The sequence below is a fragment of the Macrobrachium rosenbergii genome, chromosome 14 (assembly GCF_040412425.1).
Source record: "Macrobrachium rosenbergii isolate ZJJX-2024 chromosome 14, ASM4041242v1, whole genome shotgun sequence".
In the NCBI taxonomy this organism is placed as follows: domain Eukaryota; kingdom Metazoa; phylum Arthropoda; class Malacostraca; order Decapoda; family Palaemonidae; genus Macrobrachium; species Macrobrachium rosenbergii.
Window position 1 is genome coordinate 26,692,467 of NC_089754.1, and position 21,435 is coordinate 26,713,901.

General features: G+C 37.9%; 1 protein-coding gene across 1 annotated transcript in view; it reads right to left on the reverse strand.

Annotated features, from left to right (window-relative positions):
* LOC136845828 (huntingtin-like) overlaps positions 1-21,435 on the reverse strand; it is a 121,008-nt gene that overhangs the window by 17,084 nt on the left and 82,489 nt on the right. Inside the window, 11 exon segments of the mRNA XM_067116210.1 lie at positions 251-374; positions 645-821; positions 3,074-3,214; positions 5,078-5,277; positions 5,589-5,779; positions 9,366-9,543; positions 9,757-9,907; positions 12,376-12,537; positions 13,362-13,615; positions 13,968-14,147; positions 16,594-16,687. Coding sequence (XP_066972311.1) covers positions 251-374; positions 645-821; positions 3,074-3,214; positions 5,078-5,277; positions 5,589-5,779; positions 9,366-9,543; positions 9,757-9,907; positions 12,376-12,537; positions 13,362-13,615; positions 13,968-14,147; positions 16,594-16,687 — 1,852 coding nt within the window.

Sequence of the window (21,435 nt, forward strand, 5' to 3'; positions counted from 1 at the left end):
ATAATTAGGAACTTTTGTTCCATATTTGTAGCAAAAGTGTAAAGCCTCCTGAACAAATACCCACACCATAAGAGTTAATCAAATTTAACCATGAAATCAATTACAATAAAGCTATGAACTTCTGTTTTGTAATAATAATTTTGAAACAACTTCTGAACTAGTGAGTTGTTGTTAAATAGCAAAGATCTAAAGTGAGATTTGTGCTTTGTCCCAAAGGTTACAGAAATTAAGTACAATTTAAATAGATTACCAAATTGATAAATGGAAGTTCTGCAGGTGGAGTATTTTCATTTGGTGTAGCATTTAAAACAGACAAAAGAGCCATCCATGTTTCTTCAAACTGCTGTCGACCAATCCAACCAAAGAGCTCCATCCTGAGAAAAGTAGGTCATAGAAAATCTTAAAAACTTTGTACACATAATCACTAGCCAAGTACTTAACCGGAATGCCATAACAATACTGTATTTTGACTTGAAAAACACATTAAAACTCTGTCAACTGCTATATCCTTCAAAATTTCTTTCATGTTCTAATAAATTTATCAAAAGCATGACATGAGAAAAACACAGAAGAAAACCTTTCAAAATAAAGAAGCAGAAAATAGTTTAACCATGTATGGAAATACAGAAGAAACTCAATCTGACCTGAATATAAATTGCTTAAGAACATCAGTCTCTTGAAGAAGCTCCACTGGAATTGGAGGTAAATTTGTACCATGATCACCTGTGAACTGAGGTGTCCAACCTAAAGTCCACATATCTGGAGGTATTCTTACAATACTATTGACCACAGGCATTCGACCTAAACCCATAACAATGCCCCTGAAATATCAAAATTATATAAATTACTCAGTATATCTATTAACTAAAAATGCATGGAATAAAATACACAAAAACAGAAAACATGAAAAAATAAGATTGCCACAAAATTTATTACTTAAATCACCAAATAAATCATTATTTTGACAATTTGTAACTAAAATCATTCATTTTCACAAATTCACAGCTACAGTTGTAAATGGAAATTTGAGTTTCACCAAATTAGAAGAATACATGTCAATAAGAATGGCAATAAATGATCTTTATGGGCACAGTAATCTTACTTCAAACCACTTTCTTACAATGACTGAATATGACAGTATTAAACTGATAAACTTACTTTCCACCCTCTCCTAACAATATCATTGCATAGTGCAACTGCGAGGTTTTCCTCCTGTTACACCTTTAAAACCTTCTTATTCAATTTCCCTTTCAGCACTGAATGACCTCATAGGTCCCAGTGCTTGACCTTTGGCCTAAATTTTATATTCCATTTCATTCCATAATCATAATATGCATCCTGTGCTATAAAGTATATTCCTGGATAGAACACCTAAGATCTAGAAAGCATATGGCTTTCTCCAAAAAGAAACACATTTGGTTCCACGGACTTTCATGAGCCTCTGTGTTGCTTCTTGTGTGTGGTCCTTGCAACCATACTGTGTAGTTTTTAGGCTCCTAGCAGACACATTCTTCCAGTATTTTTTACTTTGTAAGTCAGTGTCCCTGACTGCCCCTGCCCCATCTAAGCATTTCCGTAGACTCCACACTCTTTCGCACTGAGCTTCTCACTTCAGCTGTTGGTCTAAACACCTCTTCTTGGAATTGAATATGAGGTTTATGTCAAAGGCCAAGCACTGGAACCAATGAAGTATTCAGCAGGGACCTCTTCTTGGATTCCCTTACTTGTGCTCCCTCTCCTTGAGTTTATCTTCTCTGCCCTACAGTCCCTCAAGTCATGCTTCCAGCAGATTGCTCCTCCCTGGCCCTTATGCTCTTGTCCATCCTTTCTTTTGAGCAGCAACACTTTGCCTTTCTCAAACTTCCTTTTCAGCCTGGCTTTTGTAGGTTCCTGGTCAGGAACTGCCCTCACACAACTTAGGATCAATGCTTTCAAGTTCTGAAGACCCTCCTCTGCAGGAAATTTGGCAGCTTCTGAATTTCCTGTTATTTTAATATATTTGAGCCCCTATCAATTTTGAAACCTACAGGACACAACCATCCTCTGCTAGCTGTAAATGCTTTGGGTTACTTATATGTGGTCCAGGAGTAGATTTTAAGAAGTCTCATATTGGCTGATTGCTTTCTGAAGCAACATGCACACAAATAGAATACTCTTTCTGTTCATGTCTTCTTACCAAACATTCCAAGTCTATTCCATTTACACAAAAACATTTATCTCTCACTAAAGTTGTACTTTATAATAGCAGTACAAATCTGTTTTAATCTCTGAACTGCTCCTCTATGGACAACTCATTATTTTTGCATTTCTGAAAAACTTCTTTCTGGCAAGTAACACACTGAGAATTTCAATGTTCTCACTTGAAGCAAAAACTTTATAGACTCTTTTGCACTGGTTAAATATTTCAGCATTACTAATTTTGCACTTTGGGGTCATATATCAGACATATGCTGATAAATTTGTCCACATAGTGGATGTCTGGGTATGATTCAACATTATGCTACAGAGATGAGTGAATGAGCTCAAAACCCCCTAAAAAGAGCTTCATGCCTTTTGCAAAATAACAACAGAGAGAGAGAGAGAGAGAGAGAGAGAGTGTGTGTGTGTGTGTGTGTGTGTGTGTGTGTGTGTGTGTGTGTGTGTGTGTGTGTGTGTGTGTGTGTGTGTGTGTGTGTGTGTGTGTGTGTGTGTGTGTGTGTGTGTGTGAATTTTGAAACCAAGAACTGCAAATCCATAATTTTTTTTCATCGTGAGTGTTTAATATTTTCCATTTATGCTTAACTGAATTTATACATATTGAATTCATTTCAATTGCAGGATCACTGTACAGTACTACACAAACTTTGCACACTAAAATCACAGAAGTAAAAGGCAAAGTGACAAGGAATATTCTAGAGTGAAGTGAAGAAACAAAAAGAGGTTTTATATTCAAGTGAGACAGCCATAGGATTCCAAAACGCACATTTACTCTGTACTCACCTACTTGTAACCTTAAGTGAGATACACACTTGCACCTAATCAATAAAAAAAAATGAACGATACAATACCTGTATTTGTATTTTCAATACTGTACCTTATAGGATGAGATATGCATAATGGCAAATCTCGCAAGTTACCAGCCTCCAACCAGACAATCAGTTGCATTAGTCTTTTGCAAGCCACCAACGGACTGCTTTCGCCACCATTTAAACACTGGGTGAGGCCTGAAGGAAGGCTGCAAAATAACCGTAATTGTTAATTTCAATTTTTTCCACTACTATATCCTAAACTATTATGTACATACAAGAGTACAATTATTATGATTAAATTACTAAATGTCATATCCCTATAAATCACAGACAATAAAGCTTCACCAATTGTGTTATAAGGCTGAGTAAATAACTGCTGTCATCACAATATGTAAAAGTTTCATTCATATTTCTCATTATATTCCTCGGCAGATATTAACTCATTCTTTAACATGCTACCATACATAGACAGTAACATTCAATATTTTCAAAATTTTTTATTTCCACATACAGTAAACCTCCCGTATTCGCGTTCTCATGATTCGCGGGTTTCTTTGTGGAACATATACCCATTATTTGCGGAAAATTCGCCCATTCACAGTATTTTTCATTGAGAAATATTCACTAATTACTGTATTTTCATATAATTTTCATCAATAAATGCACTTTTTGTGATAAAACTATTAAAATAAGCATTTTTACAGGGTTTTTCTTGTGTTTAAACTATCAAAATGGGCAGTTCTAAGTGTTTTTAGAGGGGTTTTAAGTATTTGCAGATTTTAGCTATTCACGGGGTACACATCCCCCCCACAAATACGGGGGGTTCACTGTACTGAAATATTCTTCAAAACTCTCTGATTGCATTAATGATTACAGTACTGCTTTTCCAAAAACAGGCCATTTCCCATAAAAGAAGACTAATATTCTTTCATTAAATATTAGTACAGAAAATGTTTAATTTCACATTGACCTTTAATGGAGGGTTAACCCTTTTGAGATACTGGTGAGTCACAAAATCTGTTTGTGGCAAAGCACACTGATTAATCTATGACAGCAATTTTTTCTTTCATTGCTCGCAGTGAATTAATTTTTCATGGTATAAAGCTGGTTTTGGTTGTTTTGAAGCTGAGTACCTGTACTTCATGATATGTTCAGAAATGGAAAACAACAAAATTACCTTTACATCTGACGTTTAGTACATGACTGGCAGTGTTCAAGAACTTGAGCATGTAATGCCTCAAATTTTTCATGGTTTTGAGTATAAAAAAAACCAGTAATATGCGTTTAAAATACGAAAAAAAAAGAGTAATGTAAAGCAGGTTTCCAGATATATATATACTCTATAGTGTCCTTGCCCTGAGTTTTTCTAACTTGGAAGGCTCTTCTTTCGCTGATGAACATAGAAAGACTTTTTCATCAATAACCTTAGTTCGTAATTCAAGATTCAACCAGTATCAATGTACCATTGGCAACTGCAGTACTAATCAATGATGCAATTGTCAGCTTTGGCTATTTAACAGTTGTATTTATGGAATTTTGAAATACTTTATCATTCTACTGGATTCTCCCTCCATGTACTTAAAAACATATAATTATATTTCTGCATCAGTGTTTCCAAATTCTTCAACAAGTTGTAATTTACAAGTGTCTACCAAATAAATGACACAGACTGATTTCTTTATTATAATCCATTTTCTTCTAACTTTACATAGGTGATCCCATTCAAAAAAAAAAAAATCCAGTCTGTTCTGACCTGTCCTTTCCTGTCATTCTATTGGGTTTTTCTCCATTTATATAAAAAATATACAATTCATACACCTTGCTCAAAAATCCACCAACCAGTTATAAGTTGCAAGGTTTCTACACACACACAGGATAAAGATTGATTTCTTTCTCAAAACATATTTTTTTCTACATTTTCATATACAGTATGTCTCCATTCAACACATTAAAACAAATACAGTCTGTTTCAATCTTATCTTTTTTTCAGCTATTTAAAAAGTTTGAAAGTATTTATTGGCACCACAGTAATCAAAGCATGCATATTTTCCCCACATTAATATAAATACCTTGGGAGGGCCCTTGGTTTGATTAAATATGATGCAGCGGCATGGAGAGCAGCTATCATGGAGCATACGTATGATACTCGGTCAGAGAGACCAAGAAGCCCTGAGAGAGTGCTGCAGCGTAAGACAGAGTCCACACAGTTTAAGCACAAACTTGCTACATCTATGCTTACACTCCCTAACCAGACTTGCCAGTGAAGATACTGGTAAAGAAAAATTAAAGAAAACTTCAGTCAGCATGACAATGACAAATTTGGACATTTCTGCATTATAACCTTGACAAGAGCTAATGAAAATACAGAAAATTTATTTTGCTCATTCTTTTGGCTGGACTACTTGGGATGCAATCAGTCCTTAAAAATTCATAACATTAACAATACAAATATAAATTTGCATTTTTCTGTGATGATTATATATAAGTATATTTTAGCAAATAACCAGAGGACAACCTAAATTTTACTTTACGAAAAAAAAAAAAAAATAGCTCTGATAAAAAGTAATGGCACCAACTCACCTCCATGGCTAACAGAGAAAAACGAAGTATGTGCTCAGAACTTTCAGGCAGCACTTGACCACCCCAGGGTAACCGAGACATAGCAGTGAGATACTCAACAACTGCTGGTGCTAGAGTATCAACTACATTGCCTATGCCATCATCTCCCGAAAGAAGTTTGCAAACTCGCTCACTGTATTTGTTCCCACCACCTGTGAGATATAAATATAATATGCAATTCAAAACAACATCACCTCAAAAAACACCATCTCCATTAACAATGTTTCTTTACATAAAGAGAAAACCCTTCACTAATGTACCATGACAAAAGTTCCTACGACAAGATAACAAATACCACTAAAAAACTTATCAAATCTGATATTTCATACAATACATAACACTGTCTTACTAGTGCATATTATTTCTGACATTCTGAGGGTAGGCCATTCATTATTTACAGAAGAACATGATTCCCAGCATTAAAGGACCACCCTAGAGAGAACTGTCACTTATGCTGAAGGTTATAGAACACTCTTTGCAACATCCCATGAATCTATACCTTTAACTTCTGAATTGGTTTCTGTTTCCTCTTCCCACATAGCTATCCAGCTTTTCCCATTGTTTTTGTTACCCTAATTAAATAATGGAACCTTTGTGCCAACCCATCATGAGCCTAGAAAATTTTACTTGCTGATCTGATTAACACTGCACAGTCAAGATAATTTGCATTTTTCCTAGTTATTCAAACCTGAAATCATCTGTCTTGATATATCTTTGGCAACATTTGGTAAGGTCACTGAAGCTTGGTAACAAGATATTACCTACCTTGTGGCTGTCAGGTGTATGGTGGGGTACCATCCACTCACCTGTTGGTATATCAATCACTTTTCCTTCAGTTACAGGGACAAAAGTGGGGATGGTTAGAAGTTGGATAATTATAAAAGACAACAGGTTTGTATATACCTAACAAAAATGAAAATTATCTTAAAATTTGTGACTTGTTCCTACAAGAACAAATTGGAACACATAAGAAGACATACTCCTTTGGTGGGAAGTCTGTCTCAAGGAACAAGACTGGTTTTGTTGCAAAAGGATTAGAAGTGAAGGTGAAAACCCTCTGCCCATCCCCAAGGTCTGTGCCAAAGGCAAGAGACTGAAGGGATTGTTTGTCACTGCCTGGAAATTCCAGCTTCCCTGCCAAGCACATTGAGTAAGAGATAGCCAGCTCCTGTAATCTCCTATACAGCTGGCATCTGATGTGAGAGGCTGATATGGCCATGTGCAAGAGAGCTTCACTAAGCTGAACTACCCTCTAGGAAAACTCGAGAAAATTTTCTCTTTTTTTGTAAAGTGAGACAGCCAGGTCCTTAAGTACTGGTATCAATTTTCCAGGAAGGAGGATCCAAATCACTTGACCTGTGTCCCCAGACAGGTGCTTGGTCATGTAGCCTGCCTACATCTGCCCAATCAGCACAAACACAGTCAACGCAGTGCAGTCAGGAAAAACATAAAGGGGGAGGAGACCACATATGCCATATGTCACTTTCCAACCTAAGCCCAAATGTGAGCCCTTATCAATAATGCATACCCATCCTGTTGGAACTAGGAAGGCTACAAAGGCTAAGACTACTGCTAGGCCAAATAACAGGAGCCAGTGGCCTGTATGTATCCTCTTTTAATAAAAGAGGAGAAAAGTCAGTGTTACTGGATTTTTCCTCAAACCTAACTGGATACTGCAACTCAAACCCTGTGATTTGAAGACAAGTGAATGACCTGATCTCTTTCTAACTCAAGGAACCTGAGAGATTGCTCCATGATGAAGTGTCAGAAAGGGAGGTTCCAAGTTCCCCTTCCATCTGACTGTTGCTCCTGAGCAAGTGGTAAGCATTACTATTTGCTGGTAGAGCTGGGGTATAAGCAAGAGAAAAAGTTCCAGTTGTTCTGAACCTAATCCCTCTTTAAGAACAGAGCAGAACTAAAGAAAATCTTAGAGATCATCTAAATTCTGTCAAGCAGGTAATCATATGGCTAATGTTATGGGACATTTCACATAAGATTCCATGAACACTAAAGTGAGATGCCTCCCCTACTTCCTGAGTGTGTCCAGAATAAATATAATCCAAATGCTTGAACAGTACAATGGTATTGGTTCCTCTAAAAGAACTGACAGGTAAGACAGAGCTGCTCAAGAGAATCTCAATTGTAAATAGAAACTTAGATTACTCCTGGTCTTCTACTGGTAAAGGGAAAGATGATGTTTCCCCTCAACTTACTGAAGATGTCACAACAGCAGTAGTCATGAAGCTACAAGAACAACCTCCGGGGTCTAAGAAGGGGAACCTGCTGAAGAGGAAGAGTTTTCCATGACCCAGATTCAAGCTCCAGGTTGTGGCACAGTTCAGTAACTCATAGTTCCGACAGGAATGTCTTGTGGTGCGAGGACCGAGGCTGATTACGTTCAGGCCATCTACACAGATCTAGGTTGAGTCCTGGCAGGGCTGCACATCCAGTACCAGTTCAAGCACTTTCTTTGGTCTGTTGAAAGGGAATAGATGGCTGCAGCAGGAACAGTCACCTGCCATCCACAGTTCATTCCCGAGGGTAAGAGCAGCCTTTGAAAATGGACAGTGGATCATCTTAGATCCTGAGCTCATCAGTAGCGTGGACTGGGTCTACAAAGTTGGTGCAAGTTTAACAACATGTTAATGGGTTACTCTAATAATTGACAATATTTTTTAATATACAAACCTAACTCTTATCATAAAGATGAGTTAGCAAACTATAAGAGCCATGATAATGGTTACGAAGCAGTAAACCTGTAGCCTGCACACAGTTGTGTTAAGAAGACATGTTGCTGAGATGACAAAAAATTAACACAATTATTAATTGTTCCAGTTTCTTCCACATGCTGAGCAACAAGCCAATAAAAATAAAAAATAAGAATCACTGTTCATGTAATAAACAACCTCAAAAATCCAAATCTTATCAAAACACAACACAAAACTCAAAACCATATGAAGTTCTCTGGCTATAATAGCAGTGGAGACATGTAGACAAAATAATAGGTGAGTGAGCATTACCCATAACACACCTGTCTGCAACCTTAACTACCTTGTTACCAAGCTTCAACAACTGTAGCAGCTGTTGCCAAAAGTACATTCATATAAAAGATAGTTTACATTCTTATATAAATAACTACCTTATAATAATAACTCGACGCAGTAACCAACAATGCATAAATATTTTGACAAACTTTTGGTGGAAACAATTCTCATGTAGCCTAGTGACAAACTTTTGGTGTATCAATAAAAGTTCTCTGGTTTCTATGATGAGTAAATTGCAAAGTTTTAATCAACACAAATATTTTTATATACTAGTAAATTGCACTATTTGCCTTTTTATAGGACTCTTTCCACCACTTTAAGGCTTTTCCATTACTGCACGGCTGATGTATTCTATCACATATTTTTATTGTTTCATTCACTTAAGATGCAGTCATCTTCAACTACTTGATTCACCTTAACTAGTTCCCAGCCACAAGTCTGAGTGTACTTGAATCATAAACTGGAAGTCAGCTAAAGTTAAATGCTTTGGTTTGTTCAATGAGAGCAAGAGCACATTATGAATAACAATAAAATAATGAATGATGTTTCTCTTCCTCATACCTACCCTCTTGAGCTAATTCTAAAACAATATAATGGTATTAGAGGCTAGTTACAGGTATCAGTTTGTACATTCATATATATTAGGAAACAGTACAAAGTCTAATAAAAACAGATCAGGGAAAATTCTACCTACCTGGTGTAAAAATATGATGAGGCCGAGGTAAAGAACCTGACAACCGGGCCAAGTGCTGAAGTAGAATGACTTTGCTGGCTGTGTACAATGGGACTTCACCTGTTCCACTTCCACTGCTTCCTTCTTCACTATCACCTGTTTCAACAGAACTGTTACACTCACCCCAGTCTCTGTTAGCCTGCAATTGTAAATTAAATAAATTTCATATCATGACAGCAGCATATCACAAAATAATAAAATAAAAGTACAACAGATGACAAGAATATATATTCAAACATAAAGCTCACTCTTATAACTTTCATTCAAGTTCAACCTCAAGAGATAATATACACTCAGTCATCTTCTAATAGTATTAGGTAAAACAGTTTAATAAGGCCATGCATGAAAATACCTGCAAAGTTGTGGACAGTCCTAGTCTTAGTGTGTAAGTAAGGAGGGCAGTATTGAAAGACTTTCCAGACATGACATTGATGATCTCAGAATACTCTAACTGACTTAACAACTGGCTACATTCTAAACCACCTCCTTCACCATGAGTACATCTGTAATATAAAAACAATATTTAGCAAACTTTTACTTAACTTAACATTCTAAAATGAGGTCCTGAACTCAATATTTTCTATTGTTTAAGACAGCATCTTGTCAGTCACACAATGGAGTCATAATCAACAAGCCCCTTCACATGATACATTATTTAATTGAATGCCTGCAGAATTACATTATACAATTCCATGGATATCATTGACCTAGCAAGAAGGCTGGACACTATAACCGTCAAGAATGGGTATGCCCATAAGACAGAGAAATTATATTATACAATTTTATAAACTAATACAGTACTATATCTTACATATTAAAAACTGAATCTCATGGTTTTCTTACTGTTTTGCATATATCAAGGATTCAGTAAAATTTTCTTGCATATGACAGCAGCTCTAATTTTATTTCAAATGAAAAACTGTCATTTTATAAGAAGTTTCTTTTTCCCAAAAACAAATTTTTTCTTAGACACTAAGAAATGCAATGAGAATCTAATAAGTACATATTCAGTATTAGGTGATGATCTTGGGATAATGGCCTGATTCATAGAAGCAAATACCATGGGGCTTTATATTACAGTTAGTCTTTATAATTATAGTTACAGTGTACAGGCAAACCTAAAACAACTGTGTAAATAATGAGAAAAATCTGTTAAGGCCATGTAACCTCAACTGTGAAAAAGCAACATGGACTAACAATCCATGTCATAACAAGTAACCATGACATTCTAGATTTAGTCTAATTAATATATTTAAATTACAGTACCAACGGAGACAGAATAATGAGAGAGAGAGAGAGAGGTTATTCCTACTTTAGATATCAAAAGATGGAAATTCGTGATTTATGAAGGAGAGAGAGAGAGAGAGAGAGATTTTTCAGTACAGTATCCTTTACAGGGTACATATTTCGCGGTCTGACAGGTTACAACCCCCTCTCCGAAGCTTCGGAGAAGACTGGGAATTGATACGTATTCTTTTAAAATTTTACATAATTTACTACAGAAATGCATAAATGTTGTAATTATAGCATGGAAAATATGAAAAAATTATAACAAAATAATGTCACGTTTATCTATAAAACTACAGCATACAAAACAAACTTATATGTTACATATGCATAAAAATCTCTCTTATCTCAGTGAGAGAGAGAGAACAAAAATACAAAATAATTATATGTCAAAGCAAATATTAAAGTACTAGAGAGAGAGAGATGCTTACATCAACAGCTATTTTGTGATTTTAGTATCATACAGTATTTACATACAAAAATAAAAATAATACAAATTTTTCATACCAAATTTTCACATAAAAGCATGAAAACTTATAAATTACATAAAAAATTAAACATAACCACTTATGCAGGGTTTCTCAAGGATTTTTCAAATATCGTGTCTGTGAAAAAATCACATATGCCAATTAGTTAGGTTCAAATGAAAAGTTCGCGTGTCTGTGAATTCGCACAACTGGAAGCATGTAAGATCAAGGCATTACTGTATAGCTATTACAGATAAAATGAATGCCAACCCAAAATACATTCACAATTATTATCTATTTCTGTTAAAAACCAAAGATATTCAGAATCAATACACTTTACCAGTGGATACAACCAAGTCTGTGATCGTTTAGGATTCATGCATAAAAATTATGTTCAACTTTTAATCTCAGGGATTGACTATAGCAATGACTTCAATCTATCTGCTCCTAAAAATTAATTGTGAATGAAATTTGTATAAAACTGTAGTACCTTCAAACTGAAAATAACCATTAACATATGCTATCCAAAAATTTCATTAAAATCCAATTATATTTATATTCATCACTAGAACTATCAATCATAATAACAAAGGTACAAATATTCTTTAATTTTGGATAATCTTAATGATAAAACAAAAAATTAGTTTGAATACAACTGAATTATTCTAGTCAAAGAAAGAGTATTAGTATCTATTGCAAATGTTATGAAAATCCTACAGTCCTGAACTTAACTTTTGATTTCAGGACATTATGTACAACTTACCACATGAATATCTTCCCGACACATCTTCCAAGATAAGTCTGTCAATTTACATTTAGAATTATACTACAAACATAAATAGATTTCCTAAAATGCTTTCATCCAACTTATGTATTAGCAGGATTTAATATACAGTGTTCTTGATAATGTAAATGTAATATTCTATTTGTTTCTTTACTTAATCCTATTAGTCCTTATTCTTTCCTCTGTATGCCATCTTCATTGCATTGGTTAGTATTTTGCTTTGTTTAGTATGCTATGACTAATACAACTTTGTGTTTATCTTTTCTATTTCATTATAAGTTTTCCATTATCATTCATCTTCTCAACTGAATTCTCTGTACTGAGGTACTACTAAAAATTGTTTTCCCAAGCTCAATTCCACAAAATCATCAACAACACCTGCATGTTCCAATCAAAATATTTTAAGATCAAAACATTTAAAATGAAAACTTACCTATTTCTGACAAGAGCCAGGTACCAGTTCAGATCTAAACGTGTTGACGTAGTGACAGATGTGTGGGATAAGCTTGGCTGAGAAGTTTCATTTCCTTGTGGGACAGTGACTCCATGAACTTGGCCCATCAACCTTTGCAGTAAGCCATGCATTTGCCCATACCTTAAAAAAAGAAGTGTCATTTAGTTTTACTGTAAAGAAAGATTTACTCACAATATCACTCAGAAGTCTTTCCATTCATAGCATCATTTCTATAAGATTTAATCAAAACAATACTGAAAACTATCATGCTGTATTTACTCAGTTTTCCCAATCACATTCTCATTAAATCTTTCCAGCAGAATTTTGCATTTCCTTCATATCTTGATACACCCTAACTGGACACCTTTTTTCAATATATGAAGTTGTTAAAGCTGGCCTTGTAGTAGCAATGCCTCTTATTTGTGGGAACAATCATGAGGATACAACACTCTGCCTCTACCCTGTCTATTTAGCTACAGATACTATATACTGAATTAATAAAAGATATGCAGTCTCCAATTATGTTAACTATTTAATGACCTCAGGTAAATCACATTCAAAGAAAAGATACTGTAATACCAGGTCAGAGCTTATTTTCAAATTCTGTCCTTTCATACTCGTATAGGTAATTAACATAATTTTAAGAATGTTTCCCTAGTAAATTCATTAATCTGGAATGCTACATCAGCTTTTGCCCAGTTAATTCTATGGCCTCAGAGCTGAGCTAATATTTTGCCATGGTATTATTCAAAATTGCATTTTTATAATGTTTGGTTCTTGTATATACATAATGTGCAATATTATGTACATATTTATGTATATAATGTTTGGTTCTTGTATATACATAATATACAATATTATGTAATTAATTTTATTTTGGTCCAAATATTAGAAATCTGACCCAAAATGAAATTAATTACATCATATTGCATACTATGTTTGTACCATTTCTCTACTTGACTTACCTTTTTTCCAGTTTATTTTCCTTTATGTAATTGAGAACCTTTGACATATCCTCTAATGGTAGCTGGAGTGCCACCTGACCAGGTGGCATGGCCAGCAACAATTGTAAACGACGGGTAGCTAGAGCACATGCAGCACGAGTTACAACTAAATATGAGGAAGCCAAGAGCCGTTCTACCAAGAAGGTGATTAGAGCCCCAGACTGTGAAATGTGGACACCTGAGACTAATGATATTATGTGGCCCCCATATTCAGCCTGAAATGGAAGAATGTATCAGCAATTAAATCAACATCTTATTCATAAAGGTTATTACAATACTTTTCAAGACAATGCAAGGTTTCATCATACACAGAGTTCATTACACAGTATTATCCTACCAGCATAAGCAAGCCCTTACTAATCCAGAAATCCAAAATACTTAATCTTGGAGAATTACAATTGGAGATGTTTTTTATACTGTACAATAACTACTGATCCTCAAAAATCTAACCAATGAAGAACATTGATCATTAGTTCAAAACATCATTATTTCAATTACAAAATGCCTCATATTTTATTAACATGAATTGGAAGAAATAATTTACAAAGCCTTTCTGACTACACTTACTTTCTGGACATGATCACAACGTGCATGTATAGCTTGAATAAGTAATGCTGAGGCTGCTGGAGATGCATGAATGGACTGGATCAGAATGTGAATTGGTGGCTCCATGTGTAGAATAACTACATCACTGATATGCTGAACAACAAGCCAAGTCAGCCATTCACCCTCTTGCATATGTCTCACCTGCAAAATAAGATTTCAATTGTACACTGTAGTCACAATTTCCAAAACTGAAAAAGACAAGGGTCTTGTACAAAAATCTAAAGCACCAAAATTTCATGTATTAAAAGCAAAGAAAGAAGGTAATTCAAAACTGATATTTATACCTGCACTGTGTCATTAATGGTTACAGAGTAAAAGGTAAAGTCTGAAAAGTATTCACAAATAAGACTGCAGGAACACACCATGAAAATATGGAAGGTGATGATGAAAAGAATTGGAGAAATTTTGAAAACTAATAATTACTAATTTGGCTTCGTGCCAGAGAGATCTGTCATATGAAATTAAAGACAGACTATAAAAAAGGAAGAAATTATATAATAAGGAATCTTTGGAAGATTCACTGATGTGGGCATTACAAAACTACTTTCAAGAAAGTAGATTTACTATGGAAATAGCAGCAGGCATGTAGAAAGCTAAGTGCAAAAAGGGGAGCCCTAGTTAACTAATATATGAAAATGGAATCAAAGCCATTCTGTGTGATGGTGAGGGCAGGGCACAGAGACACTATAAATGCAATACTATTCTATATACAGTATTGGATGTAACAGATGGTGTCACAGCAGGTGCTCAATCCTGTCAAGTGGGATGAAGAAAGAGCTCTGCTAAAATACAAAATCGAGATATATAAAGGAACAGCTGGCCCAACTCTTCAATACAGGTGTCAATTATCTGTCCTTTCGGATGGGTACAGCCTTCCATTCAAGGACAATTTTCCTCCCCTCTCAAACACAGAGATACTGTTTCCATCTGATCCTCTGAATTTGCGGAAATCTTGAACTTTATTGGCAGAAGTGGAAGAAATGAAGGAGAGAGATGCCACAGAAGTAGTGGTTCATCAGTCTCCTCTTTCTTTTAGAGATGATCACAGGGGGTTGGAGATCAGTAATCAACCTCTCCCCTTTCAACAAGTATGTTACAGATTCAGTTCAAGATGTAAACACCATGTTCAATGTTAATTCCATAAGAGAGGTGACATCATGCTTTCAATAGACTTGCAGAATGCTGACTTTCAAGAAACAATTCATCAGAGTTTTCGGAAATACCTTTGCTTTGTTTGCAATGGTACTGTCCTTCACTTTACAGCATTATGCTTCAAACTGGCCACAACTCTTCAGGTAGTCACCTTAGCCTCAGCTTGGGCTCAATCGATGGTATTTGTTTATGGTGATCACTAGATGATTGGTTGGTCCTGGCATCCTCCAGGGAGCAAGTTAGGTTTTGTGATCAACTGGAAGTATGCTGACCGTTTATGAAATGAAGACTTTGGAGATACTGTAATTCTTTTTTCTCCTCTACCAAGTTATCTGAAATGTCATTAAAGATGTACAACTTGGAATATTCAGTGAAGGCCATATCTTTTCTAAATACTCAAGAAACAACATCTTACTTGTTCTGGAAACATAGTCATCTTTATCATCACCATCATCATCATCACAGCACTACCAGAACACAAAGAAACTGCAGGAGGAATGCTTACCCCAACAGTGTCTTCACCTCCTGAGGCAAATGCATGAACAGGCCGCCTGGGGGCAGGAGATAAATACTTCCTAGGTGAAGAAGTTCTCGTAAGAGGTGGAAAAAGAAGAGACGTTGTTGGAAGGAAAGATCTAGAAGGATCTGGTGGTGTCCTCTGAGGAGTACACCCCAACAATGCTTGCAAACGCCTCTTGAGCTACTTTCTCGCTTCCCAAAGTTTTCCCACTGGGAAGACGACCAATCAGTGCATTCCTTACCAGGGAAAAACAAATACACGCTTTTTCGCAACAAAAAAGATCAATACTCATATGAGGTTCTACTGTTCTACTGAAGTGGGAGACAACATAGCCGTCCACTTCCCTCACTACAGTACTGTTCAATAACAATGACACAAACAACTTACAAAAAATCACAAATCCTGAAGCAAACACAAGGAAAATAATGGGCTTCCATCCAAATTCAACTCTAACACAGAAAAGAAAAGGGGGCAGGAGAAAAAAGATAACACAGACAGAGTGAGGGTATTTCCCCAATCACCCTCTCATTCCACCATGGCATATCCTTGTTTCCAAGTTCAACAACCAGTTTTGCACATACTTGCTGAAGAATCCATAAAAAAGACGATGGTTGGTATCCCCATAGGAACAAGCATCTGTAGCAATACACTTGAACAAAAGACAATAACAAAACTTCACTAAAAACAAGGAATGGTGGTTATTACAATTCAGTCACTTACCAGAATTATACAATATTTGTAAATACTGAGGTATGTCATCTTATACAACTTTTCAATTCTGGTAACAAAGGAACAACTGAAATCCTCTAGCTCTCACATTTCAGTAACACGTATAACTTAAGACATTCCTGCATGCAAATAAACTCACATATACTGTACAACCAATCTGTATAATATGTGTACAGTTGTACTCACCACAAATTCAGAAAATACAAGAAGGCCACATCTCCTCATGAATTCAAGGGACAAGCAACTTGAAGGGCCACTTCCCTCACTCACCACAGGATTACTGCAAAGGAATAACATTTCAAGTATCTGTTCTTGTACTACTCATCACATAAGTCCATCAACTTCTAATCAAGAGATATTTCAAGAAGTATTTTAGACAATTCCTCTCAATTTTTAACAGAAAACTAAGTACTTCACGATATAATTGGAAGATCTTCCTTCTTATCAAAATGACATTTTTATAATAAAATAAAGTTTTATATATACTTACCAAGTTACTAGATAGTTATAGTTTCCACTTTAATGGCAGCTTAGATTCAAAATTTCGTGGGTAGCGCTTCAATATAGTTTGTGAAGGCAATCAGCCAGTCCCAGTAACGGAATATTGGAATGACCTAGCAAACAATTCTCATTTGTTTTATGTCTTATGTCCATCAGAGGGAAGGAGGTGGGCTCCGATTCTGTAATTACTTGGTAAGTATATATAAAACTTTATTTTACTATAAAAATGTCATTTTTATAGAAGTAACTTACCAAGTGATTAAATAGCTGAATCCCACATTGACAGGAGGTGGCATACATGGACATAGTATTCTACTCCAAAAACATTAAGTCATGTAATGAATTTTAAATAGAAAAGTTGCTATCATTGACCACAAAGTTTGTCGTTCCTTATTAGTTAAGAGAGCCTTCAGTATAAAACTGCAACTGGTTGACGCTCAACTTAACCTGTAGCCAAGGGACGCCTCTAAATAAGTGGGGGCTTTGTAGTGAAGGAGTACTCCAATGGCTACCAAAGCATCAGTGGAAGTTATGCAGCTGAGTTATTCAATAGTTAGCAAAACTTTAATAGGTGCCGTTGCCCTGGGCACAGTACCAACGTAAAAACAACCAGATACACTGTCACCTATACTGAAATAACACCACAACCCATCCACCGAGAGTGGTGGGTGCTGCAGGTACTTTGTACCTCCTGGCTCCTAAAAAAACTCTATACCTCACCAGAAGGTGAAGAGATAGTAGGAGAAAATCTTATGCTTCCTCCTGCCATACCATGCCAGTCACTATCCTGTGGTACTGCAGAATTTACATGCTACTTGGCTGGCACCAGTCTGGAGTTGGTGCCAGGCAAGCTGTGGAAGCTTGCAGATTGGTATAAATATCACTGGTGCCAGACTGTAGCTGGTGCCAAGCAAGCTGGGCACCAGCCGAGCTGCTGGGAAATCACATGAGCCTTAAGCTGTAAAGTTGGCACCAGACTGTAGCTGGTGCCAGGCAAGCTGAGCACCAGGGGAGCCCGAAGCTCTGGGCGCTGGGGGTTCTATAGCTGGGGCCAGACTTGTAGCGGCACCAGGTGAGCTGGCTACCAGGCAAGCTAGCAGCTAGAGGCTCTGGAAGCTCTAAAGCTGGAGACAGACTGTAGCTGGCGCCCGAAGAGCTGGGTGCCAGCAAAGCTAGAAGTTCAGGTTTCACTTCTTAAGATAGTGAGATGTGAAAGACGATTATACTTCCAGTAGGTCGATGCAGAATGGAAGTAATGGCCATGTGTGCCTGTGAGACGTGAAGGACAATATACTTCCAGTAGGCTGATGCCAAATGGAAATAAGGGACATATGTGCCTGAAAGCTGAGAGCTAAAGAAATAGAGGCTGCTCAGATAACCTTAGCTTTCACTAAAAGAAGGCAAAGTTGTTCTTCTGAATCTGAGTGTTTCAGAAATTCTCTTAATGATGAAGGACAATGCAATCTTAACCCAAAGGAGAGGGGTTCTTGACCAAACATCAAAGGACAAGAAAGCCCTCTAGATTATCAAGTCCTGTTCAGGTAAATACCTAAAAAACTCCAATTGGACAGAGAGGTCACTCTTTTCCCTCAGAGTTGGTGAGTGCTCCTGGGTGCTTGGAGCATGCGCTTGCGCCAGGTTGTAGCTGGTGTCAGGCAAGATGAACACCAGGCGAGTTAGGAATTTGGGAGCTGGCCGGAGCTCTGGGAAGCCAAGGATGTCCGTTAAGCTCTAAGGGAGAAAGAACGGATCCTTGTTCTTGGCTAAAATCAAAAGAAAAAACGGGGATAACACCTCTCTTGCTTCCTAGCTGGGTGTGAAGAAGCCTTGTGAGGTCTTTGAGAAGAAGATGAAAGATCCAGGTCTCTGTGCTTAACCAGAGATTAGCCTAGGTACCTCTTCAAGGAAAGCGAGAGAACCTAGACCTTCTCAGAAACAAAGCGGTAATCTGCAGCAGGGTCAGAGGTGTCTAAAAAAGAAGAGACGAAATCTGCAGCAGGGTCAGAGGTGTCTAAAAAAGAAGAGACGAAGAGTCTGAGACACCAGCTTTGGAAGACAACCACTAAGTTGGAGGAAGGGGTGACTTCTGAATCTTGTAATAGCCTCTGCAAAATGTCTTGAAGACTCTTCGAAAGACAATCCTATGGACAGTCCGGTGCCTGTCTGGGCAAGAGCGGACCCCCATGGTAGTATCTCTGAAGCTAGGTTGTCTGAGAAGACACAGTTTTTGGGAAAGATCTTGAAGAGTCCACCAGTAACTGGAAACTGAGCCTGAGACTGTATAGAAGGTTCCTTGAAGACGCAAACAGGTCCAAGGTTGGCTTGCTTCATACAATAAACAGATTCTGACAACTCAGGGGATCGGGATTCTGACAACTCAGGGGATCGAAAGGCCATGGTGGGAAGGACAAGCTTCTGGCGGCCCAATACGTCTTTCGACGCTAGTCCCTGAATAAATCAAATGACTAGAAGACTTGATTGATCTGTCAACAGAGGAAGAACTCTGCTGATTGGTCGAGAGGAAATGCTGGATCTAGCTTCCCTGCTTAAGTAGATGCGTTAGGACTGAGGTTTAATCCAAACACACTACCATAAAGCTAGGGTCGAGCAGTACTAGGGCCATAAGAGAAACACTTCAGTTCCTCGTTGGGCGAGCGGGTTCCGTCCTCAGCTACCACTCTGTTGGCCGCAAGTTCGAATCTCCGACCGGCCAAAGAAGAATAAGAGGAATTTATTTCTGGTGATACAAATTAATTTCTCGCTATAATGTGGTTCGGATTCCACAATAAGCTGCAGGTCCCGTTGCTAGGTAACCAATTGGTTCTTAGCCACATAAAATAAATCTAATCCTTCGGGCCAGCCCTAGGAGAGCTGTTAATCAGCTCAGTGGTCTGGTTAAACTAAGATATACTTACTTACTCAGCTCTCTAAAGTATAAGTGGGGTTCCGTTCTTTGGGGACCGAGTCCTGGACATCTTCCCGGTTCTTCAAATGGGCTCCTTTTACCTAGATCTGAGGTGCTGAGAAGAAAACTAGAACTGAGCTCAGCAGAAGAAGGAATTCCCTTGCACAAGTCATGTTCAGACAGCCACCACTGGAAATCCGACTAAAGAAGCCTGGGCTACGAAACAACACGGAGGTGTTTGTCTGTGTTTCTGTCCTAGTGAAGGTTACTGTCAAGAGCCTCCAAGCCCCTTTTCTTCGAAGATAATGAAGACGGTCGACATGTAAAGACTCAAGTAATGCCCAAACAAAAGGGGAAATCAAATGCAGGAAGAGCTAGTAATCGGGAGGTCGAAGCAAAGACTCCCAATTGGGAAGCCCTGTCCCGAAAGGCAGAACTAAAAAACCCTCTGGGGTTCGGACGGGGATCTGGAAGAGTGCTCCCTGCATATCCAAGCTCCTATCCAATTGCCCTGGAGAATGGGTGAAAGAACAATCTGGATCGTCTCCCTCTTGACCTTCATCTACTCTCTAAGAGAGAGAGAGAAATGAAGAACTGTGATCATGCAGCCCATCGTCAGGAGCAGAGTTCATGAAACAATGTCGAGCGCTCCGAGACTAGTGTCGCAACAGCATCGTTTGGGAGCGGTAGCCCATTGCAACTGTGTGAATCTCACAGTAGAAGAGAGCACCAGAGATCTCCTTCTTGAGAATACAAAACAAAGCGGAAAAAACTCTTCTAAGTCCATGCATGACAGGGCACGGAAACAATCCAAGGCGCTGGGCCTCTGGCTCTGGGTGCTCTGACACTTGACACTTGCACACTAGACTTTCAGTGGACGGTGTAACAGGCCAAACAAATTACTAATTTGGTGCTGAATGGTCTCCAACGAAGCAAAGGAGTGGACGAAAACGAAGTAAAAAAGTGAAGAGGTAGCGTCCGTAGTCCTGAGTGTGATGTCAGATAGCTGATAGCTGGCTCAAAACAGACAGGAGGACAAGTGGACATAGGACACAGGTGGATGCACAGATGTGAGCTCGGACACTGGGCACTCAGACACACACATATGGACGCTCGGAACTGGGCTCTCGGAAGTTGGGAGCTTGGAACTTGGACACTCGGAACCTGGGAGCTCGAAAGTTAGGAGCTCGGAACTCAAGAGTTCAGAACTTGGGAGTTTGGAACTCGGGAGTTGAACTTGGGAGTTCGGAACTCTGGCGCTCAGAACTCGGAACCTGGGAGCTCGAAACTTGGCAACTAGGAATTTGGGGACTAAGAAGTTGGGAGTTCAGAATTTTGGCACTCAGAAGTTAGGAGGTTGGAATTTGGGCATTCAGAAGTTGGGAGCTCAGAAGTTGGAAGCTCGGAACTTGGGAGCTTGGAACTCAGAACTCGGGAGTTCGGAACTAGGTAGCTTGGAACTTGGGCACTCGGAACTTGGACACTCAGAACTTGGGCGCTCGGAACTTGGGCACTCTCTGACTCTGTCCAGATCCGGAGAGCAATGACGACAACCACTGAAGCACCAAAACTGGTAAATGAATCTTTACAATGGCTGAGATAAATCCGAAAAAACACCATTG